The 23296-nt window shown below is 36.3% G+C and overlaps 1 protein-coding gene across 4 annotated transcripts in view; it reads left to right on the top strand.

Annotated features, from left to right (window-relative positions):
* The window catches only part of specc1lb (sperm antigen with calponin homology and coiled-coil domains 1-like b), a 36795-nt gene that overhangs the window by 8232 nt on the left and 5267 nt on the right, over positions 1-23296 (top strand). For 3 of the 4 annotated variants that reach the window (XM_067375656.1, XM_067375655.1, XM_067375653.1), the window contains exons 3-13: positions 79-223; positions 412-2063; positions 2159-2366; positions 3684-3757; positions 4068-4243; positions 4394-4557; positions 6063-6187; positions 12462-12540; positions 12830-12919; positions 13547-13694; positions 14712-14814. In XM_067375656.1, coding sequence (XP_067231757.1) covers positions 79-223; positions 412-2063; positions 2159-2366; positions 3684-3757; positions 4068-4243; positions 4394-4557; positions 6063-6187; positions 12462-12540; positions 12830-12919; positions 13547-13694; positions 14712-14814 — 2964 coding nt within the window. The remainder of the gene's footprint in view (positions 1-78; positions 224-411; positions 2064-2158; positions 2367-3683; positions 3758-4067; positions 4244-4393; positions 4558-6062; positions 6188-12461; positions 12541-12829; positions 12920-13546; positions 13695-14711; positions 14815-23296) is intronic. The other variant, XM_067375654.1, reaches the window with a different exon arrangement.

Raw genomic sequence — 23296 nt, forward strand, 5'->3', positions numbered from 1 at the left:
TGCTAGCTAAGAATGTTGCATTTAACTTGTGATTTGTCTGTAGCAGATCATTAACTTAATGTTTTGCATACTAACCAGGCAAAGAGCAATGATGATCTCCCAGCGGTCAGTGCAGGAAGTGGAGCAGTATCCATAAGCAACAGTAACACTACTGGAAGAAACAAGAGAGGAACCTTCTCTCAGAACACCAGCAGCACTGAGACCAGGTCCAAGACCAGTTCAGGTGGCGCTAAGCATTGCATTGATTCTGAAGATGTTAAAAATGTTAAAATCTTCTGTTTGTGTTGCAAAATTACTAGTGGCAAAATTACCACTTATGAAATGTCCATAATATTTATTTAGTTTCATTTATTTTTATTTTATTTCATTTATTTAAATGTTTCAGCTTACAACCATTTTTTTCTCTTGTAGGTTTTTCAGGAAGGCGTGCCATGACCTCCACAGCCAAGGATCCAGGCACAACCCGAGAGAACATGCGAGAACGAACCAGAGCCAGTGCTGCCAAGAAGCTCGCCGGTCCCAATGATGCCATGCTTCAGAAGCGGTCACGTTGCCATACTGTAGCCGAGACTGAGTCTCGGATGAGCAAATCTCGCTCAGACAGCCAGATAAGCCATAAAGCAGTGCTGGAATGTCAAGTGAAGGACTTGATGGGCTTAGCCAAGAGCAAAGACCTGGAGATCCTCCATCTCCGCTCTGAACTTAGAGGTATGAAGGCCAAGCTTGGTCTGGAAGAACATGAAGCCCCTGATCCAGAACAAGGTTCTCCAGAAACCAAGCAGCCTCTGGAGAAAGACGTTTCTCCTGTGATCAGTGCCACTGATGTAGAGTCCACTCTCCTCCTCCTTCAAGACCAGAACCAGGGCATCCTTGATGAGCTAAATATGCTGAAAAGTGAAAACCGGATGCTGAAGGATCGCCTCAATGCTCTTGGCTTCTCTCTGGAGCACCGTCTGGACAGCCCTGACAAAGGTCTGCGTTGCCCGTCCCTTAGTCCTGAGCCTGTAGCTTCCGGCAGCAGCGGAGGTCACCGTGAAAGCAGATGCGGTGGCATGCGCATGTCTTCTGCAGAAGGCTCCACCCAAGGCTCTACTGAGGACCTGCTGTCAGAACCGAGACGTGTAGGCTCTCCCGATGCAGTGGACAGTGAGTGCAGTGAGGCCTACCAGCCAATCATCTCCAGTGATGATGCTCTGGACGCGCCCTCAGGTTGTGGATCATCTTCTGAATCAGAAGGAGGGCCACCAAGCCGGGAACGTTCCCGCAGGGGCAGCAGCGGGAACACCAGTGAGGTTTCCGTGGCCTGCCTGACTGAGCGAATCCATCAAATGGAGGAGAACCAGCACAGCACATCAGAAGAACTCCAAGCCACCCTGCAGGAGCTTGCTGATCTGCAACAGATCACACAAGAGCTGACCACGGAGAACGAACGCCTGGGTGAGGAGCGTGCCATTCTTGTTGACTCCCTCTGTCAACAAGGGGAGCGTCTAGAACTGTATGGAAGACAGCTGGACTACTTCCGTGGCCTTCTTGATGAGCACCGGGTGGCGTATGCCAAGGATGACGAAGATGCCAAAAGTGGGCGCTACGTGGAGCTGGAGAGACGCTACGCCGAGCTGAACGAGGGCTCGCGTTTTGAGCGGGAGCAGCTGCTTGGTGTGCAGCAACAGCTAAGCAGTGCGCTCAAGATGGCGGAACAGGAGAACGCAGAAGCCCAAGGACTGATGGCAGCATTGAAGGAGCGTGTCCATATGGCGGAGAGAGCTGTGGAAATGGAGCGGAGGGAGCGGGCTGTTGCCAAAGCAGAGTTGGAAGCGCTGAGGGTGGTGTCCGAAGGGGAGCAGGTAGAGCTGAACCGCTGCAGAATCCAACTTGAGCAAGAGAGGCAGAGAGTGGCCCAGCTCCTCTCCATCCACAATGCAGGGGATAAGACCGACATACGCCACCTGCTGGACAGCGAGAGATTAGACAAGGAGCGAGCCGAGGCCAAGGCAGCTCAGTTACAAGAGGAACTGGGGCACACGCGCAGTGAAGCTGCCCAGCTCCAGGAAGCAATTAGCAAGGTGAAATTCACAAACACATTTTTCTTCTGTTTTGTCTTTAGCTGATCACATGCCTGATGTATCCCTGCTAACATGTATCCTTGTGTTCGCTAAAGCTTGAGGGTGAGTTCCGAGCATTTCGCGACGATATCCAGGCACAGTTAGCGGAGCAGAAGCGGCTCCTGGATCAGCAGTGCTCTGAGCTAGAGGAAAAGGATACAGAGATCGCTGACATGAAGGAGACCATCTTTGAGCTGGAGGATGAAGTTGAGCAGCATCGCGCTGTCAAGCTCCATGACAACCTCATCATTTCCGACCTGGAGAGTAAGTCACATGACAAAATGGTTTCCATGGCTCACTAAACACTGTTTATATTTAATTGACACATTAAATATATGTACAGTCAAACCCAAAATTTATTCAGACACCTTGAACATTTCGTTCACTATATTTTAAAAAAATGGTAATAAAATATGACAAGATCTCAGAGATCATCTTAATTATGTCAGATAACACTTGAGCAAAACATGGTCAGGTCAAAGTGTCTGAAGGTTCCAAATTTTATCAGTTTTACTGGTAGTCCACTGTATGAAGAATATTTGGGTATAATATGTCAGTTTACTTTATTTTGCTATCCTCACTTACATAAATCAACTATAGTGTCCTGTACCCACTAGTAAAAATATATTAAAAATGTCTGAATAATTTTTGGTTTGACTGTATATGTATACATTTATATTTAATACATAATATTGAAAATATTTATCAAAATAATATATTTTTTATCATTATTTTTATCAAAAATATTGTGCCAAAAATTCTAGAGCTAAGGCACTTTCACACCAAGGATGATGACTATAACAGTAAAGATATAGTTCTAAAAATCATTCTAAATATAATAGCAGAGTCCACACCACAACTATAACGATAATGGCATGGCACAGAGGAATTATATAATTGAAATCACTTTCAGAATGATTTTTTTTCCAGCTGATGAATGATAAAAACATTGACAGCCAATCAGAATCCATCCTGCTTTAAAGAGCTTGATCATTTAAAGCCACAGACGACAAAACTGCAGCATGTGCTTAAAATAAACAGATATTGTGCATTGGTGTGAACGCTATTATATCATTATAGTTATCTTTGTAGTTATCGTTCTTGGTGTGAACGGCCTTTAGACTGAAGAAAAAACTTGCTATATCCAAGGTTTGTATTAGTATATAGTTATCTATAAATATATCCAATGTGCATAATGTAAGATAGATCTCAAGTAAAGAATTGTACAGAAAACTGGTTTCTATGTATGTAACAAGCAAATTTGTTTGGTGTTGACCAGATTACATATGTTGACCAGACAGTTTTGATTTCATTATTTTGTAGTTATGCAGGCTTCTGTCCACATAGAGGCGTCATCGAGCTATCTTGAGTATACAATACAGACATTTTCTTGACTTAACATGTCTTTAGCTTTCAGTTTCATTTTATTGGCATGATAGTTTTACTGAAAAAAATTGCATAATTGTATAAAAATAAAATTAAAATTAGGCATTTGAATAAAATAAACTTTCAGCAACACATTAATGAACGTTTAACTTTCTTTATAAATTTGTATTTATTTCTGCCATATTCCCTCCTCAGATTCCATCAAAAAGCTTCATGATCAGAAATATGATATGGAGAAGGAGATTAAAGTTCTTCACCGTAAATTGCGGGTAAATTTCCCCTTTTTATGTGCTGTGTATATTAGGATTCTTATAGTAATCTTAAAAATGGATTCATTCAGCATATGATTCATAGTGCAATATGATATTCTCTAGCCGTTGAGCATACATCGGTTGTAAACTCATTATTGTGGTGCATTGTGGGATTGAATGAGTGCACTCTATATCGTCTATTATGGTTTCGGACACCACTACAAATGGCTGTCCCCTCAAATAGTGCCCTATTTAAGGGTATAGGGGGTGATTTCGGACACAGCCCATGATTCTCCAAATTAATTTAACTGACACCTGTCACTCACAGGAGGAATCAGCTGAGTGGCGTCAGTTCCAAGCTGATCTGCAAACGGCCGTTGTCATCGCCAACGACATCAAGACAGAAGCTCAGGAGGAAATTGGAGACCTACGGCGTCGCCTTCAGGAAGCTCAGGAGAAAAATGAGAAGATGAACAAAGAGCTGGATGAACTAAAGAGCAAGAAGTAAGAGATGTAATGTATATTTACAACCCAATGTACATATGTTGTGACTAGGATGTTGACACTCAGACACAGGATGTGTGATTGTGTTTATATGTGCAAGTATTTGCATATGCTGGAGACTTGAGTGTCAGTTTGTGTCTTGTGCTACAGGCAGGAAGAGGAGCGTGGCCGTGTGTATAATTATATGAATGCAGTGGAGAGAGACCTGGCTGCACTGAGGCAGGGGATGGGCCTGAGTCGACGTTCCTCCACTTCTTCTGAACCATCGCCCACCGTCAAAACACTCATCAAGAGCTTTGACAGCGCCTCGCAAGGTTCACAAACACATGCAGATTATGCAGATACATGCTCATATTTGGGGTGGTGTGGCCTAGTGTTTCTAGATCTTAGCTGGTGATTAAATGTTTGTTGGTTGTTCAAACCCCACAAGGGCGATTGACTGACCATTGTGCCCTTAGTTTTCTCAAGCGTTTTGCAGGTCACTTGTGATAAAGATAGGAAATTACATATTAGCAATATGACATACTAGCATGTGGGGGCTGCACTATATATTGAAATTAAAACGATATTGCAACATGATTTATTGCAGGCTACAATGAAATAATAATAAATACAATAATAAATGTATGAGTTAATGGTTTGAGAGTGATGCACAGCATTTACACACCTGATGTCATGAGCTGTGGGCATATAAATGAACATAGTGCTGCATTTGCCAACAACCCTTCAAAATAAAAGCTTGATGGGTTACTCTTTGAAAATGAAATATTGTAATTTTACAGTAAAATTAAATTATTTTTATCATGCCTTTTTTCTTTTACAGTACAATATTATTATTATTATTATTATTACAATATATTTATTTGACAAATTATTTTGTTTATTTTTATTTAATAACAATATCATGATTAAATCATAATTATTTTTTATAATACATATTTTTCAACACCAGAAAAAATTTGGTGTACAATTTACTTTGAATTTACACTCAGAAATTGATAGTAAATTTCACAAATAATTACAAAGAAACAACAAGTAACACATTGAATGAAATTTTGAAGTAGAAATACTGAAATAGTATAGTAATATTAAAATGTACTAGGAAAGAAAAAGCATATATATTCATATATTCACACACACATTTATATATATATATATATATATAAACGGTTAGTTCCTGTCCTTGATTGGGATTGGTCAATATCTGTTTTTTATTCACAATAAAACACTGCTATGGCCGCTTCACTCAACGATTCTGTGTATCTCTACACAACACCCTTAGCAACCACTCTTAGCAACGTAAACTTTTTGTTGTCAATTGACACTGTTCATTGAAATATTATGTATTCACTGTATTATGTAGAAGAGTATTGTGGGGGAAAAGATCGAGTGAGCGAGTTTATTAGCTGCATTCAGATTTAGCATTTTCCTTCAGGTCAGTCCTATGTTCATAATAAAAAATCTTGTTTAAATGTCCGATGTATTATCTTGTCCTTTTAACAGTTAAGGGGTTTTCCTGTTACTGACAGCGCTAGCCAAAGCATTTGTCAGTTGCGTCTTGTTCCGTGTTCACAACAATTCAATATAATTCAATATAATTGATTTGAATTAATTCAATATAAAAGTCTTCGCTACTGACTGACACACTCATAAAGTCTTTGCCACCATCTAATGGTGTAATAATGTAACTTCTGATACATATAGAAGCAATAAGGTAGCATGCAACTAAGCATGCAAATATATGAAAACTTTTACCATTTCCTATTTCCTTTTACAAGTCGCATAAACAAGTCGTCTGTCCATCTGTCTCTCTGTCCAGGTCCTGTTCCAGCCAGTCCGACTGCTGCTGCTGTTGCTGTTGCTGCTGCTACTGCCATTTCCAGAACCCCCCTCAGTCCCAGTCCGATCAAAACCCCTCCAGCCGCTGCTGTCTCTCCTATACAGGTATATACAATCAGGATTAATGAATGGATGGATATAGTCTTATAACCAAAACCACAAGTAATTTTTATGTCAGGTTATGAATATATTACAATAGTGTTATATATATCACAGTAAAGTTATTTTTGCTGGCTGTTCAACCCCCAAATGTTTTACATATTAGATAATTATGTAATATTGTCTCTTTTTTTAACACTTATTTAATGAACTCCAAACAAAAAATAAGATTATCCATAATAAAATAAGGTGACATTTTTACATTAGTGCAAAAACCTTATTTAATCTTTAAACGTTCAAAGTTTTGGGTCAGTAAGATTTTATATTTATATTTAAGAAAAGTCTCTTATTGTCACCAAAGCTGCATTATTTGATAAAAATACGGTAAAACAGTAATATCGTAAAATGTTACTACAATTTAAAATAACTTTAATTATTTTTTTTTAATATAATTATTTTCAGCATCATTACTCCAGTCTTCAGTGTCACATTATCCTTCAGAAATCATTAAAATATGCTAATTTGCTGCTTAAGTAACATTTCTGCTTAAGTAACATTTCTTATTATTATAAAGGTTGAAAACAGTTTTAATATTTTGTGAAATCTGTGATTTATTTTTTCATGATTCTTTGATGAATAGAAAGTTCAAAAGATTAGCATTTATTTAAAATAGAAATGTTTTGTAACATTTTAAATGTCTTTATTGTCTTTATTACAACTTTGCTGAATAAAAGTATTTATTTCTTTAAAAAGAAATTTACCCCGAACTTTGAATGGTGATGTATGTGTCATAAATATGACTAGATACATATGAAGCCATTGTATAATAACCTCATGTTAAAAGGTAAACTGACTTTGCCATGGGATAGATGTGTCCGTGTTTGATAGATGCATTAGGACGGATCTCTGATCACTCTAGCAGATGCCTGCATTCTTCTCTATAGGGATTTTTTTTGACCTAACACCCCTGTCTGTCAGATGAGATCTCCAGATCTGGTGTGTGTAGAGCTGGAGTGGGGCTTTCCTTCTTTTTCTCTCCGTCCGTCCCCCGCGGATGTCCTTAGCCGTGTTGCTCTTTTTGAATAGGACACAGAAGTCTCCTCAAAATGTGCCAAAACAGGATGTTTTTGTAAGAACAGAAAAAAAAACAGTTTGACGTACTTTGAGTGCAAAAAGTTTAAGGGAAAGAGATTTTGTTTGTTTATTTGTGGTGAATTTTAGTTTCAGAACATGATGTTCTATGGACATGAAATCAGGCAGCTTGAGGAAAAAGTTTGAACATCCAATTTTAGATAAAACGGGTGAAAAAAATCCTTGGAGGACCAGAAAATCACATTTTTGTTGACTTGACCAATCACTTTTTTGACTTGGGTCAATGAAAATTCGCCTTGCAATAGATCACAAAATCCAGACAGAAATGAAAATGAGGTTGTGAGAGAGAGACAGAGAGATAGAGAGATGATGAAAGGGGAAAAAAATTCTAGGGGAAAAAAAAACTTTAAATACACAATCTCCATAAAACAGTTATAAAAGTTGTTAGTTATGAAAATTACATGATCTGAGATCTTTATACAGTGTGTGCCATTGTTAAGATTGTACATCTGTCCCTCACAGCCTCATTTTCATCTGTTAAATTTAATATGGTGTTTAACCTGACTAAGGTCTATCACCCATAACATCATGGCGAGCTCAACTTCTCTAGTTCAATTTTGAGATCCATAATTGGTTATGTGGCTTTATAATGAAATTGTAAAGATGTTCAAGATCAGAGAAGGAGGCGGGAACTTTTAATCACCAAAATAAACAAAACCAACCAAAACAAGCGTCAGCCCCTGACGGATGACTGCTGCATATGAACATAATAAAACGCAACATAAAATCCCAAGCCTGGTCCTTTCTCACTGCGCCTCCTTTTATCCTTCTGGAGCTCCTCCGTGGAACTCAGGACTGTTGTGTCGCTCACTAACATTTGCTCCACGAAGATATCCGCCCATTCTCATTCACACCACAGAAATATTTAGTTTTTGATTTCACATTTTAAATTTTGGTTTGTAGTTTGATGTAGAGTTGATTTATAGATTATATTGTGTAGACAATATAAAATAAAATCTCATCATGTGACCAAATAGGGAATTCAATATTTTCTTTATTAACTTATTTACTTTCCTGAAGGTAAAGATTGTCAAAATTATGTCAGCATACTTTCTTTTTCTCTGTGACTGCCAGCAGCCACCGGCAGAAATAATACTGGCACGAGAAAAAATGTTTGTAACAACCCTGTCCCAAAGGATCACAGAGAAATGAGAACAATAGATGTAACTTGCATAAGGTTTTTGAAATTGTCAATTGTGTTACACAAAGCGATTAATGTTTTCCTGCAGACAACTAATGTTTTCTTGCTTAAGCACGATTGTATTTGTAAAATTGTGTTATTGGGCATAAGAATGAGCCTTGAATTTTTCTAGAAATGATAATTACTGAGCATTTGTCTTTGCCATGGTAGGACTGTTTATGTAGTTAGGCTATGAAGAACAACAGTGCTTTTAAAAACATCAATAATTTACACCTAACCGTATTGACCACATGAGCTCTAACATAACATCATTGAATTTATTAAAGTTGTGCTGTGAGCTAGGGCTGGGTGATATATAGTTTATTCATGATATTTTCAAATACAGTTTTAATGCCTACAGACTGTCATGAGACTTGCCTTGCAATCCTTACTTGTCTCATGAGTTGTATTTTCAGTATTATCTGTGTTTTAAACTTAAGTAACAAAAAGGGCTTTTGAGTTAAGTTTGATTCATTTCTTTGAGTTGAAACTGTCCGTTTCAAAGAATCACTTATAATATATATATTTATACTTATATATTTATTTTTAAAGGGTTAGTACACTCAACAATGAACATTTCTGTCATTAATTACTTACCCTCATGTTGTTCCAAGCCCATAAGACCTTCACGCTGTATACACAGCGCAGCATTTCTGGGTTCTACGTCGGAATGCCGACACAGTGTTGGCCGATGCGGTTCATGTGAGCAGCACGACGCATGCATGTGATGCTGACGCAGGAGCCGGCCAATAATGAGCTCTGGCGTTGAACCCAGAAGCGCTGCACTGTCTATACAACATAAACAGCGTAGGAGAATGACATGGAAGAGAAAAAGTCGTTAATTTTGTTTGTTTTTTTGTGCACAAAAAGTATTCTCGTCACTTCATAACATTAAGGTTGAACCACTGTAGTCACATGAACCTTTTTAAAGATGTCTTTACTACTTTTCTGGGCCTTGAAAGTGGTAATTGCATTTCAGTCTATCAGAGGTCAGAAAGCTCTCAGAATTTATAAAAATTCCAAAGATGAATGAAGGGTCTTACGGGTTTGGAATGACATGAGTGTGAGTAATTAGAACAGAAATTTTATTTTTGGATGAACGTTTTAACTATGTATTGTTAAATTGGTGCATTCTGTCAGTGTTGCTATATTGTGTACTAAACTATTTAAAACATTTTACATTAATTGAATTAAAGCTGAAATAAAATATAAATATTAGGAAACGTTAACTTCAAAAACTTAAAAATTAGAAAAGTTGCCTTGGCAAATAACTATAAATAAAATAACTTGAAGTTGAAGTAATAAAATTACAAAAACTGAAATAAAAATATTAAAAAAATTAAATATTAAAAAACGAATAATGTCAAAAGCACAAATTGTTTAAAAACTGTAAAATATAAAAAAAAAACATCTAATTCAAAATATTTATACATGGATACGGAGACCCTAAAGAGACACGGTGGTGGCAAAAAAATGAGATGGGAGGAAAAACAAAAAGTCAGTGCTTTTGTGTTCTCTCGCAAATGTTTCCTGTTCCCCCGAGAAACTTTGTGTTGGCTTGCAAAATGTTTGCGTTCCCCCGAAATACTTTGTGCTCAATCGCAATACTTTCGTGTTCTTCATGAGCAAATGCAAATGTTCTCAGGGGAATGCAAACGTTTTGCAAGCAAACGAAAAAGTTTCTTGGGGAAACGCAAACATTCTCAGAACACAAACGTTCACAGGAGAACGCAGACATTCTCAGGGGAACGCAAACGTTCTAAAGAGAACGCAAAAATTCTCAGGGGAATGCGAACGTTCTAAAGAGAACGCAAACATTCTCAGGGGAACGCAAACGTTCTAAAGAGAACGCAAACATTCTCAGGGGAACGCAAACGTTCTAAGGAGAAGGCAGACATTCTCAGGAGAACGCAAACGTTCTAAAGAGAACGCAAAAATTCTCAGGGGAATGCAAACATTCTAAGGAGAATGCAAACATTCTCAGGAGAACGCAGACATTCTCAGGGGAACGCAAACATTCTCAGGGGAACGCAAACGTTCTAAGGAGAATGCAAACATTCTCAGGGGAATGCGAACGTTCTAAGGAGAACGCAGACATTCTCAGGGGGACACAAACGTTCTCAGGGGAACGCAAACATTCTCAGGGGAACGCAAACGTTCTAAGGAGAATGCAAACATTCTCAGGGGAATGCGAACGTTCTAAGGAGAACGCAGACATTCTCAGGGGGACACAAACGTTCTAAGGAGAACGCAAACATTCTCAGGGGAATGCGAACGTTCTAAGGAGAACGCAGACATTCTCAGGGGGACACAAACGTTCTAAGGAGAACGCAAACATTCTCAGGGGAATGCGAACATTCTCAGGAGAACGCAGACATTCTCAGGGGAACGCAAACGTTCTAAGGAGAACGCACATTCTCAGGACAACACAGACATTCTCGGGAACGCAAACATTTTGTGAGCGAACGCAAAGTTTCTTGGGCAAACATGAAGTTTTTCAGGGAAATGCAAACACTTTAAGGAAACACAGATTTTCTTAGGGAATGCAGATTTTCTCAGGGGAACGCAAACATTTTGCAAGTGAACACAGTTTCTTGTGGAAACGCAAACGTTCTCAGGGGAACGCAAACATTTCGCGAGCACACGTGACGTTTCTCAGGGGAACGCAAAGATTTTAAGCGAATGCAGAGTTTCTCAGGGAATGCAAAGTTTCTCTGTGGAACAAAAACATTTCGCGAGCGAACGCAAAGTTTCTCAGGGGAACGCAAATGCAAAACGGAAAAAAATGAGATGGGAGGAAAAACAAAAAGTCAGTGCTTTTGTGTTCTCTCACAAATGTTTCCTGTTCACCTAAGAAACTTTGCGTTGTCTTGCAAAATGTTTGCATTCCCCCGAAATACTTTGTGCTCACTCGCAATACTTTCGTGTTCTTCATGACCAAACGCAAAGGTTCTCAGGGGAACGGAAACGTTTTGCTAGCAAACGCAAAGTTTCTTGGGGTAACACAAACGTTCTCAGGAGAACGCAAACATTCTCAGGGGAATGCGAACGTTCTAAGGAGAAGGCAGACATTCTCAGGGGAACGCAAACGTTCTAAAGAGAACGCAAACATTCTCAGGGGAACGCAAACGTTCTAAGGAGAAGGCAGACATTCTCAGGAGAACGCAAACGTTCTAAAGAGAACGCAAACATTCTCAGGGGAACGCAAACGTTCTAAGGAGAAGGCAGACATTCTCAGGAGAACGCAAACGTTCTAAAGAGAACGCAAACATTCTCAGGGGAACGCAAACGTTCTAAAGAGAACGCAAACATTCTCAGGGGAATGCGAACGTTCTAAAGAGAACGCAAACATTCTCAGGGGAATGCGAACGTTCTAAGGAGAAGGCAAACATTCTCAGGGGAATGCGAACGTTCTAAGGAGAAGGCAGACATTCTCAGGGGAACGCAAACGTTCTAAAGAGAACGCAAACATTCTCAGGGGAATGCGAACGTTCTAAGGAGAACGCAAACAATCTCAGGGGAATGCGAACGTTCTAAGGAGAACGCAAACATTCTCAGGGGAACGCAAACATTCTCAGGGGAACGCAAACATTCTCAGGGGAACGCAGACATTCTCAGGGGAACGCAGACATTTTCAGGGGAACGCAGACATTCTCAGGGGAACGCAAACATTTTGTGAGTGAACGCAAAGTTTCTTGGGCAAACATGAAGTTTTTCAGGGAAATGCAAACATTTTGCGAGAGAACACAAAAGCATTGGAAAAACATCCCTAGATTTTTTTTGTATTATTATTATTTTATTTATTTTTTTATAAATCTCCTTAGCAAAAAAGGTTTGGTTGACACGAAGGTTCTTTCAAAATCACCCTGGTCAGCCACTTCATAGTAAATAATACTAAAGAGCCCTATAGTGGCCTTATAATGTATATGTCCCTTCCCTAATTCACAGAGACACACCATCAGCTCAGCCAAACCTCTGTCGTCAATGCTGGACAAGAGGCCGAGCTACACGGACCTGAGCATACCAGGTGGGCAGACGTTACTCACACTAGAAATCTAACTCCTTGATCTTTCAGTCTTCCCTCACACCAGTTTGATCTAGTTATTCAGAGGCGAACTCAGAGTTAAAGGTCATGTGTAATCGTGCTATACCACTTCCCTCAGGCATAACGTTTGCAGTTAATGACCAGAGATTGTGTGCCAAGCTTTGAGAAGGAAGCAGGATATTTATTTTAGAAGAGCACAAGCTTAGTCATGCCACATAAAGCCTTTTATTCTTTTTCATGATTGTATATGTGATTTCATGTAATCCAATAGCAGACCACATCCTCCGGACCTCACCTGTAACGCGCCCCGGCTGCGGCCTCCAGAGGGTGACAAACATGGACTCGAATAAATCCATATCGGGTATGATTAGACCTTGAGTACTCGTTCTGCAACAACTAGTCAAGTACTCGACTATACAGTTAAAGGGATAGTACACCTAAAAATGAAAGTCTTTCATCATTGACTCACCTTAATGTCGTTCCAAACCTGTTCAACTTTTGGACACAAATAAAGATATTTTTAATTCTCGTCCCTCCTTTGAATGTCTAGTCACAAAAAACTCTGATGGTTCAAAACATTCATAAAGTGATTGTAAAAAAAATCCATATAAATCAAATAAATGGATTAATCCAAGATATTAGATCGCTTTATATGATGAACAGATTTAATTTGGGCATTTATTCACATATAAACATTGATCAGTGAACACAAACAGAAGCTCAACCATATTTACTTGGCTTGTGAGAACAAACTTCATTGGCTTTTTGCGGAAGCTCAAACATGCTCCGTGACACATGAGAATGAACAGAAAGGGACAGAAAGCTCTCAGATTTCATTAAACATATTTTCATTTGTGTTCCGAAGATGAACGAAAGTCTTATGGAATGACATAAGGGTGAGTAATTGATGACAGAATTTTTATGTCTGGATGAACTACCCTTTTAACAGGTATTCAAGGTATAATATTTATCATAATGTCCTTGTCAGTTTCTGGCAGAAGCAGCGATGAGTTAAAGAGAGATTTGTCGGTGACGGACACATCAATGTTGGGCTCATCATCTCCCCAGCTTTCTATGTCTTCAAACTCGTCCTCCCCGACCGCCTCCGTCACACCCACCACACGAGGACGTTTACGGTAAGAGGCGGGCCTTCCTTGTTTGTCCGTTTGCCTCCATTTCTTTTATGTTCATCTCTGCTCTGACTCTTCTTTTGTTGACTTTTTTAAAAGACTCTTTCACGCTGTCATGTTTGCCAGATGTCTCTCTGTTTCACACACTATCTCTGTCTCTGTCTGCTCACTGCGGTGTTGACAGGCCAGTGTTTCGATAATGGATGTCATTCGTTTACCTGTCCTGAAACCTGACCGTGGGTCCACCGTGGCTTTTGAATAGGCCATTGGAAGAAGACGAATCATTCTGCACTTTCCTTTATTATCAGAGCATTTCCTTCTGGTCGTAGCATTAACTTCCTTGCTGGAAAAATCCAGCTAGAACTGACTTCTGATGGTAGCTTGTTTAACTCAAGTGCTGGCTGGTTGAAACTGGACATTTGTGCGTGGAGGGAAAATATGAATGTTTAATTATTTAAATATTTAATATAATATAATATTTATTTATTTTTATGTATATATTATAATTCATATTTTTGTTGTTATTATTTTTATATAGTGTCAGTTAAATCCAAATCAAGTGAAAGGGTTGAAACTAGACATTTATGCTTGAGTAAAAAAGTTTTATTTTTCATTTTATCTTTATTATTATTATTATTATTATATAGTGTCATATCTGACCTAAAGATGGAGTCATTAAAGGTTGTGTGCCATTTATTGTCAATTAGCTAATTACTGCAAATTTTAAAATAATTATACACTTCAGTGCAGTGAGTTGACATTTCTGTGTGCCTTTCTTTCATATTATAAACCTTTAAAAATGCTGCCTTCTTTGAGTCGGGTTATCTGTTTTTACAATACGGAATCATTGATCAATTTATAAATCAATACAGTGCCAGAAAGATCTTAAGAAAGTTGGGACATCTATCAGGTCAATGCAGCTTGGTAGAATTTCCACTCAAAAAATTGAAGGATCATTTTTGCTATTAAAGTTGAGTGTAATACAAAGGAACTGTGCTGTTAAAGTAATTGATGTCCCTCCAGAGAGGAAAGGAAGGACCCTCTGTCTGCGTTAGCCAGGGAATATGGAGGATCCAAGAGGAATGCTCTGCTCAGGTGGTGCCAGAAGAAGACTGAGGGTTATCAGGTACATGTTGTTTTTGTATCTACATTTATTTGAGTCACTTGGGATATTAATAGTCATGCACAATATATATTGATGACCATACCGGTATGAGCTAATTTTAGCTTCTTTTTTAATATTGGTCTGATTAGGCAAATATTAGACATGTTATTATTAAATAAATAAATAAATATCTGTATTTATACGATTGATCATCATATCGGTTGTCAGTCATAACATGAAATTATATATGTACCCCTATTAATAATATATGGTATATTGACCTGAGATGACCACACACACACACAGGTTTGTTTTGTTATCAAATTGAGGACATTCCAATAGCGTAATGGTTTTATACTGTACAAACTGTATATTCTATCCCCCTACACTACCCCTAAACCTACCCATCACAGAAAACATTCTGCATTTTTACATTTTTAATCAAACATTTAGTATGTTTTTAAAGCTATTTTAAATATGAGGACTCATGAAATGTCCTCATATTTCATGTTTACATCATAATACCAGTGTAATACCCATGTCATTATACAAATTTGTCCTCATAAATCACGAAAACATGTATGTACACACACACACACACGCACACATGCAAGGGATAACCATAAATTGGAGAGCAGTGTATATGCACTACCATCCAAAAAGTTTGGGGTCAGTACGGATTTTATTTTATTATCATATGAAATGAAATGAGTACTTCTATTCAGCAAAGATGCATTATATTTTTAAATGTAACCGACATTGTCACAAAAATGAATGTTTCAAATGCTGTTCTTTCTTTATGATCTTTTTATTTATAAAAGAATCCTAAAAAAATCAGTTTCAACAAAAATATTAACCTGCACAACTGTTTTCAACATTGATAATTATAATAAGAAATGTTTCTTGAGCACCAAATCAACATATTAGAATGATTTCTGAAGGATCATGTGACACGGAAGAATGATGCTGAAAATTCAGCTTTGCCATCATAGAAATAAATGACATTTCAAAATGTATTAAAATAGAAAACTTCTAAAAGTTTTAAAAGTTGTAATAATACTTCACAATATTACTATTTTTACTGTATTTTTGATGAAATAAGTGCAGCCTTAGTGAGCATTAGAGACTTTCAAAATTAAAAAACAAAAATACAAATGATATGTATGCGCACACACACAAACAGGTTTGTTTTGCTTAAAAGTGAGGACATTCCATAGGCGTAATGGTTTTTGTACTGTACAAACTGTACATTCTATTCCCCTACACTACCCCTAAACCCACCCATCACAGAAAACATTCTGCATTTTTATTTAATAAAACATTGTTTAGTATGTTTTTAAAGCTATTTTAAATGAGGACTCATGAAATGTCCTAATATTTCATGTTTACGTCATAATACCAGTGTAATACTACGGAAGAGGATTAGGGCCAAGCAATAATAAAAAGATAAAACCATCTTGAGATTAAAGTTGTTAAATTTCGAGAAAAAAGTCTAGATAAAATGTTGAGAATAAAGTCATTAAATTATGAGAAAAAAATTGTTCTCATAATCTAACGACTTTTTTTCTCATAATTTAATGACTTTATTCTCAACATTTTATCTCTACTTTTTTTTCTCAAAATTTAACGACTTTTTTCTCATAATTTAACGAATTTGTTCTCATAATCTAACAACTTTTTTTCTCGTAATTTAACAAGTTTATTCTCAACATTTTATCTCAACTTTTTTCTCGAAATTCAACTTTTTTCTCGAAATTTAACAAGTTTATTCTCAACATTTTATCTCGACTTTTTTCTCGAAATTCAACTTTTTTTCTCGTAATTTAACGAGTTTATTCTCAACATTTTATCTCGACTTTTTTCTCAATTCAACTTTTTTCTCGTAATTTAACGAGTTTATTCTCAACATTTTATCTCAACTTTTTTCTTCAAATTTAACAATTTTTTTCTCAATTTCATGAGTTTATTCTCAACATTTTATCTCAACTTTTTTCTCGTAATTTAACAAGTTTATTCTCAACATTTTATCAACTTTTCTTCAAATTTAACAATTTTTTTCTTAATTTCATGAGTTTATTCTCAACATTTTATCTCGACTTTTTTCTCGAAATTCAACTTTTTTCTCGTAATTTAACGAGTTTATTCTCAACATTTTATCTTGACTTTTTTCTCGAAATTTAACAACTTTAATCTCGAGATGGTTTTATTTTTTTATCATTGCTTGGCCCTGTAGTAATACCCATGTCATTATAGAAATTTGTGTCCTCATAAATCATAAAAACAAGCACACACACATACACATACACACACACACATACAGTGCCAAAGATATTCACTTGTGAAATAGTGAAAGTGCTTCATAATACAATTTAATATAGGCCTTTACATACTTTTTTTTTTCTGACCTTCTTGCACATTAGAGTTTTCAAAACTCCAAACTTTGTTTATTGATTTTTGAAAATATTAATATGGTCTCAACCACATCTTGTTAAACAATTGAAATAGTTTTATTATTTCAATATAGCTTAAACTTCTTCAATTCACTTGCCAATTTCACAGTTATCAGCATTCAGGTATTCTTGTTTGAGTGCGTTTGATTTTTAAACAGAACGTGACCATGCATAATCCACAAATTTCTCTTCTATCACAATGACTCTTCTGCCGTCAACCATACAAATTGTTTACCATTCAGAGAGGGTTTTGGACCATGATGTTACCATGGTTTCCCTCAAGCCAGGAAGTGTGCTACATTTCTCCTGCTTCATGTCACAAACAGAAAACCTCTCAGCCAATCAGAGCATAGAACCCTTGTGGGCAAAAGTTGTGTTTTTTATTTTTATTTTATAGATTCTGAAACTTGCAGTTTGGATTTTTTGTTTATTTTATCGCCTCAGTACAAATACAACTTTCCTCTTTTCAGTTTTGGTAGTTCTTTTTGACACCATACTCCCATAACCCCACAGTCTCTGTCTCCCCCTTTCTCTCTACATCTTTGTCTGTCTCTCTGTAAGTGTGCGTGTGATTGATGGTTATGTCCAGTAGTGGATAAAAGCCATTTTTCACTACAACTCTAATGTGTTCATTACAAGCGGCCTGGCTTTACTTGGAGTGCACTTTTTGCAGAGAGCGCAGCGAGTGGGCTTCTGTTTCTCTGTTTTCAATGTGATTAGCCTAATGCTCTCTCCCCTGGGCCTTCCTGTTTTTGCACACAAGACCTCTTTTCATTAGCTGCTCACTTTGAACACTGGCACACAAACGAGAGAGGACACGAAAAGGATGTCTTGATGTCTTCGTAACCCTGTCTCTTCACACGGTTTTGTTGTGCTGACGTTTGTTTGGCTGCAAACATGGCTTGAGTTTGTACACATAACTGGACATAACTGGCTACAATGGGATTTAAAGGGATAGTCCACCCAAAATTCTTGTTCCAAAAGTTGTTCTAAACCTGTATGAATATCTGTTACAAAAAAGAAGATATTTTGAAGAATGTCAGTAATCAAACGGTTGATGGACCTCAATGACTTCCATAGTATAGAAAAGAAATGTCAATGAGGTCCATCAATTGTTTGATTATCGACATTCTTCAAAATATCTTCTTTTGTGCTCAGCAGAAGAAAGAACTTCATGCAGGTTTAGATGAACTTTAAGGTGAGTAAATGATGACAGAATATTCATCTTTGGGTGAACTTTCGCTTTAAGGAATCTACAGTAAAAGTGAAAACAAAACTGACCTTTATTTACTTCCTCAGTACATGTTCCTGGTCTTATTGTATTTCTGAAGTCAGTTACTCTCAAGTTCACACATGTCTTTTAGGAGAGTAACCAGAGGTGTATTTCATCACTTGCATTTGACACTTACATTTAATATATTTTAAATGTGCCTTAGAATCAAAAATTGAATTTATCTTGGCATAGTTGAATAACAAGAGTTCAGTACATGGAAATGACATACAGTGAGTCCCAAACTCCACTGCTTCCTCCTTCTTATATAAATCTCATTTGTTTAAAAGACCTCAGAGGAACAGGCGAATCTCAACATAATACTGATTGTTACGTAACAGTCGGGATCATTAATATGTACGCCCCCAATATTTGCATATGTCAGCCCATGTTCCAAACATTATGAAAGGGATTACACTTCTGGATGTGTACAGCAGAATCATCAGACTAGGTAAGCAAGCAAGAACAATAGCGAAAAATGGCAGATGGAGCAATAATAACTGACATGATCCATGATAACATGATATTTTTAGTGATATTTGTGAATTGTCTTTCTAAATGTTTCGTTAGCATGTTGCTAATGTACTGTTAAATGTGGTTAAAGTTACCATCGTTTCTTACTGTATTCACAGAGACAAGAGCCGTCGTGTTTTAATTTTTAAACACTTGCAGTCTGTATAATTCATAAACACAACTTCATTCTTTATAAATCTCTCCAACAGTGTAGCATTAGCCTTTAGCCACGGAGCACAGCCTCAAATTCATTCAGAATCAAATGTAAACATCCAAATAAACACTGTACTTACGCGATTAGTCATGCTGCATGACGAACACTTTCCTTCAGAAATCATTCTAATCATTCTAATATGTTGATTTGCTGCTCAAGAAATATTTCTTATTATTATCACAGTTGAAAACAGTTGTGCTGCATAATATATATGTTGGAACCATGATAGTTTTTTTTCCCCAGGATTATTTAATATATAGAAAGTTCAAAAGAACAGGATTTATTTGAAATAGTAACCTTTTATAAATATATTTACAGTCACTTTTGATAAATTAACCCAAGTTGTATAAATTAACCTAGATTAATAAATGTGGTAAAAGTACTTTCCATTGTTATCGTTGTCATTATACCTAATGCAACTAATGTTAACAAATTTATCCTAATGGTAAAGTGTTACTATTTCTTTTATGTTTTTTTATTTATATTTTGAAATTTAAATACAATGACGTTCATACATCTTTGAGTGTGGCTTAAATGTCCAGATAGTTTTTTGTGACACTGTATAATAACTAAAGCCAGTGTCTTTTTATGTTGGTGGTCAGTGTGCTAGCACAGATCTCTGGATAAAAAGCAGAGCATCATTATCAGTGTGAGACCACTTTGGTGCTCCACAGACCTTGGTCTTTTCCTCCCTCTCATGATGAGCTCATCACTTCCTTCCAATCCGCTCTCTATGGGTTACCAGAAAGTCGAGCATGCTCTCTGCCAATTTACGCCATCCCTTAGCACGGTTACACTGGCCTGCCACATCTGATAAAGGCTGTTACTCTTTCTTTACAATCTAGGGTCCTTTTTTGCTAGAGGAAGTGGGTGATAGTGTAATCTGAAAGGGTGCTTTTGTTTCTTTTGGGAACTCTTGAATACACATCAGATGAATTGCAACGGGTGAACAAATATCAGTTCCAGTAAACTGCCACCGTACATCCTACTTCATTTTGGATTCCAGATATAACAAACAAGACAAAGGATTAAAAAACTGAAATAATACCAAAAAAATATATATATATTAGTTAGTGATACTTGCTAGCTTTATTGTAACTCTTTACCTTAATTATTGCACCTGCATTACCATTCAAAAGTTGTTGTTGTTTTTTTAAAATCTTATGTTCATCAAGGATGCAAAAATGCAGTAAAAATGCTAATATTGAGAAATGTAATTACAATTTAAAATAACTGTTTTCTATTGGAATATTTTAAAATATAAGTTATTCCTGTGATGCAAAGCTGAATTTTCAGCATAATTTCTCCAGTCTTCAGTGTCACATGATCCATTAGAAATCATTGCTGTTGGGATTATTATTGTTATTATTATTATTTGTAAATCTTATGAAAAAATGTTCAAATAAAACATTTAAAGATTAATGACAAATTACAGTTAGTAGGTTAACTAAGGTTATACTGGTAAGGCACTATAATTGACTACTCAGAAAAAAAATAGATAGATTAAATGAAGGAAAAAAAAGGTTACACTTGATGCAAAAACTTGAGAGATTGAGATCCAGGCTGATGATAACGTTGATGAAAAATTATTTATTCATTACAATTAAATTTAGCCTCACGCGCAAACTTTAATCGATTAATGTAATAAAATATTTAATAAAGGTAAAATAACCATCATAAAGGAGTAGTCAATAGTTAATAATAAATTTAGAGTATTGTATCTAATAGATGAAGATCAAAAAAGAATTAAAACATTTGCAGATAAGAGAGAAACAGAAGCCCAGGAGAAAAAAGGAGGGAAAAAGCTGAATTATCAATGACTCAGTCCATATTATACCATAAGCATACAAGGAAATTCCCAACCCACTCAAACTGATGTTTTTGTTAAAATAAAGGTTAAATGATTTCACCCATTATGTCATCGACTGTTCCAGTGTCAAAAATAGTTTTTTTTAACCCTTAGGGAATTTTGCAAATCTTACACTGTTAAATGTCAGCAGGAATAATAACAGACATATTTTGATCGAATAAATTCAAATGAGCAAAAATTCTGAAGAACATCACTTCTGCAATACGTAGCAGGCGTCCAGTATCTAACCACAAACGTGTCATCGTGACCTGTCACATCGGAACACTTGAAGAACAATTGAACATAACAAGCATACATACTCTTAAATATAAAATAAGAATAACCATAAGGGTACAATAACAAGTAAATACTTGAAAATATGATGAGAATTAATATATATATATATAAGTAGAAGTACATAAATATATGAAATCATAAACGATTAACATAAATATTATTAAAAATGCATGAATATTAATATTGACCATTTGGATCCACCAACACCACACTTTATATTAGGTGTCCTTATGTAATTATAGACATTAACTAAAGCTGTAGATATATGCAGGTATTTTTAAAAAATATAAGTACAATGTAAAAACAAATAAATAAATGATTAATTTGAATGATTAATTTAAATTTTACTACATAGTAGTTAAAGACACCTAACATAAAGTGAAAATAATCAATAGATTAATCGATAAGAGAATCGATAGATTAACCGATCATCAAAATAAATTATTTATTTATTTATTTTGTGGCGGGGCCAGCTCCAGAACACCAAACAGACATGTGCTTTGGCTCTTTTTTTCTGAGGCTGCCCATTAAGGCTTTCTCAAGCCAACATCAAAGATTGTTTACGAACTTTAGCTTCTAGTTCATATCATTTTGAAAAAAAGATGTGCTGCTTAATGTTTTTGTGGATACTGTAATTCACTTCAGGATTCTTTGATGAATAGAAAGTTCAAAAGAACATCATAATGGAAAAAAATAAAAAAAATTTTTTAACAATGTAAAGGTCTCTGTTGTCACTTTTGATCAATTTAAAGGGTTAGTTCACCCAAAAATGAAAATATTATTTATTACTAATATTATTTATTACTTATTATTACTTATTTATAATTAATTACTCACCTTCATGTCGTTCTACACCCCTAAGACCTTTGTTCATCTTCAGAACACAAATTAAGATATTTTTGATGAAATCTGATGGCTCAATGAGGCCTCTATTGAGAGCAAAGCCACTGAACTTCTCAAGATCCATAAAGGAAACTTATTTAAAACAGTTCATGTGACTACAGTGGTTCAACCTTAATATTATAAAGCGACGATAATACTTTTTGTGCGGCAAAAAAAACAAAATAGCGACTTTTCAACGATATCTAGTGATGGCTGATTTCAAAACACTGCTTCAGAGCTTTACGAATCAAATCAGTGGTTTGGATCACAAAAGTCACATGATTTCAGCAGTTTAGCCATTTGATGGGAGAACCAAATCACTGATTTGAAACAAAAGATTCATAAAGCTCAGAAGCAGTGTTTTGAAATCAGCCATCACGAGATAGTTGAAAAGACATTATTTTGTTTTTTTGGTGCACAAAAAGTATTCTCGTCGCTTTATAATATTAAGGTAGAACCACTGTATTCACATGAACTGTTTTAAATATCTTTTTAGTACCTTTATGGATCTTGAGCGTTTCAGTGGCTTTGCTCTCAGTGGAGGCCTCACTGAGCCATCAGATTTCATCAAAAATATCTTAATTTGTGTTCTGAAGATGAACGAAGGTCTTACGGGTGTGGAACGACATGAGGGTGATTTATAAATGACATTATTTTCATTTTTGGATGAAGTAACCCTTTAATGCTTCCTTGCTGAACAAAATTAATATTAATTTCTTTAAAAAAAAATCTTATTGACTTTTGAACAGTAGTTTATATTATGTGAATGCAACACGTGAGAGCTGTAGATCTGAAAAGGGAGAGCATTAGTTGTACAAATGCTGACGCAAATAATGAACGCAAACCCTCTTTCCCGGTCACAACAAAACCATAAATGTCCTGCAATCAGTCGAATGGCTTCTTCCGTGTATGGATTAAAGCATGTGTGAAGTATGTTGATGTAGATAAGCAGGGCTGTTGAACAAATACTTCAGCATGAGGCGAGACTGTCAGTCTGTGAATGTGTCATGAATATGAATAAGTAGGTG

The sequence above is a fragment of the Chanodichthys erythropterus genome, chromosome 22 (assembly GCF_024489055.1).
Source record: "Chanodichthys erythropterus isolate Z2021 chromosome 22, ASM2448905v1, whole genome shotgun sequence".
NCBI lineage: Eukaryota > Metazoa > Chordata > Actinopteri > Cypriniformes > Xenocyprididae > Chanodichthys > Chanodichthys erythropterus.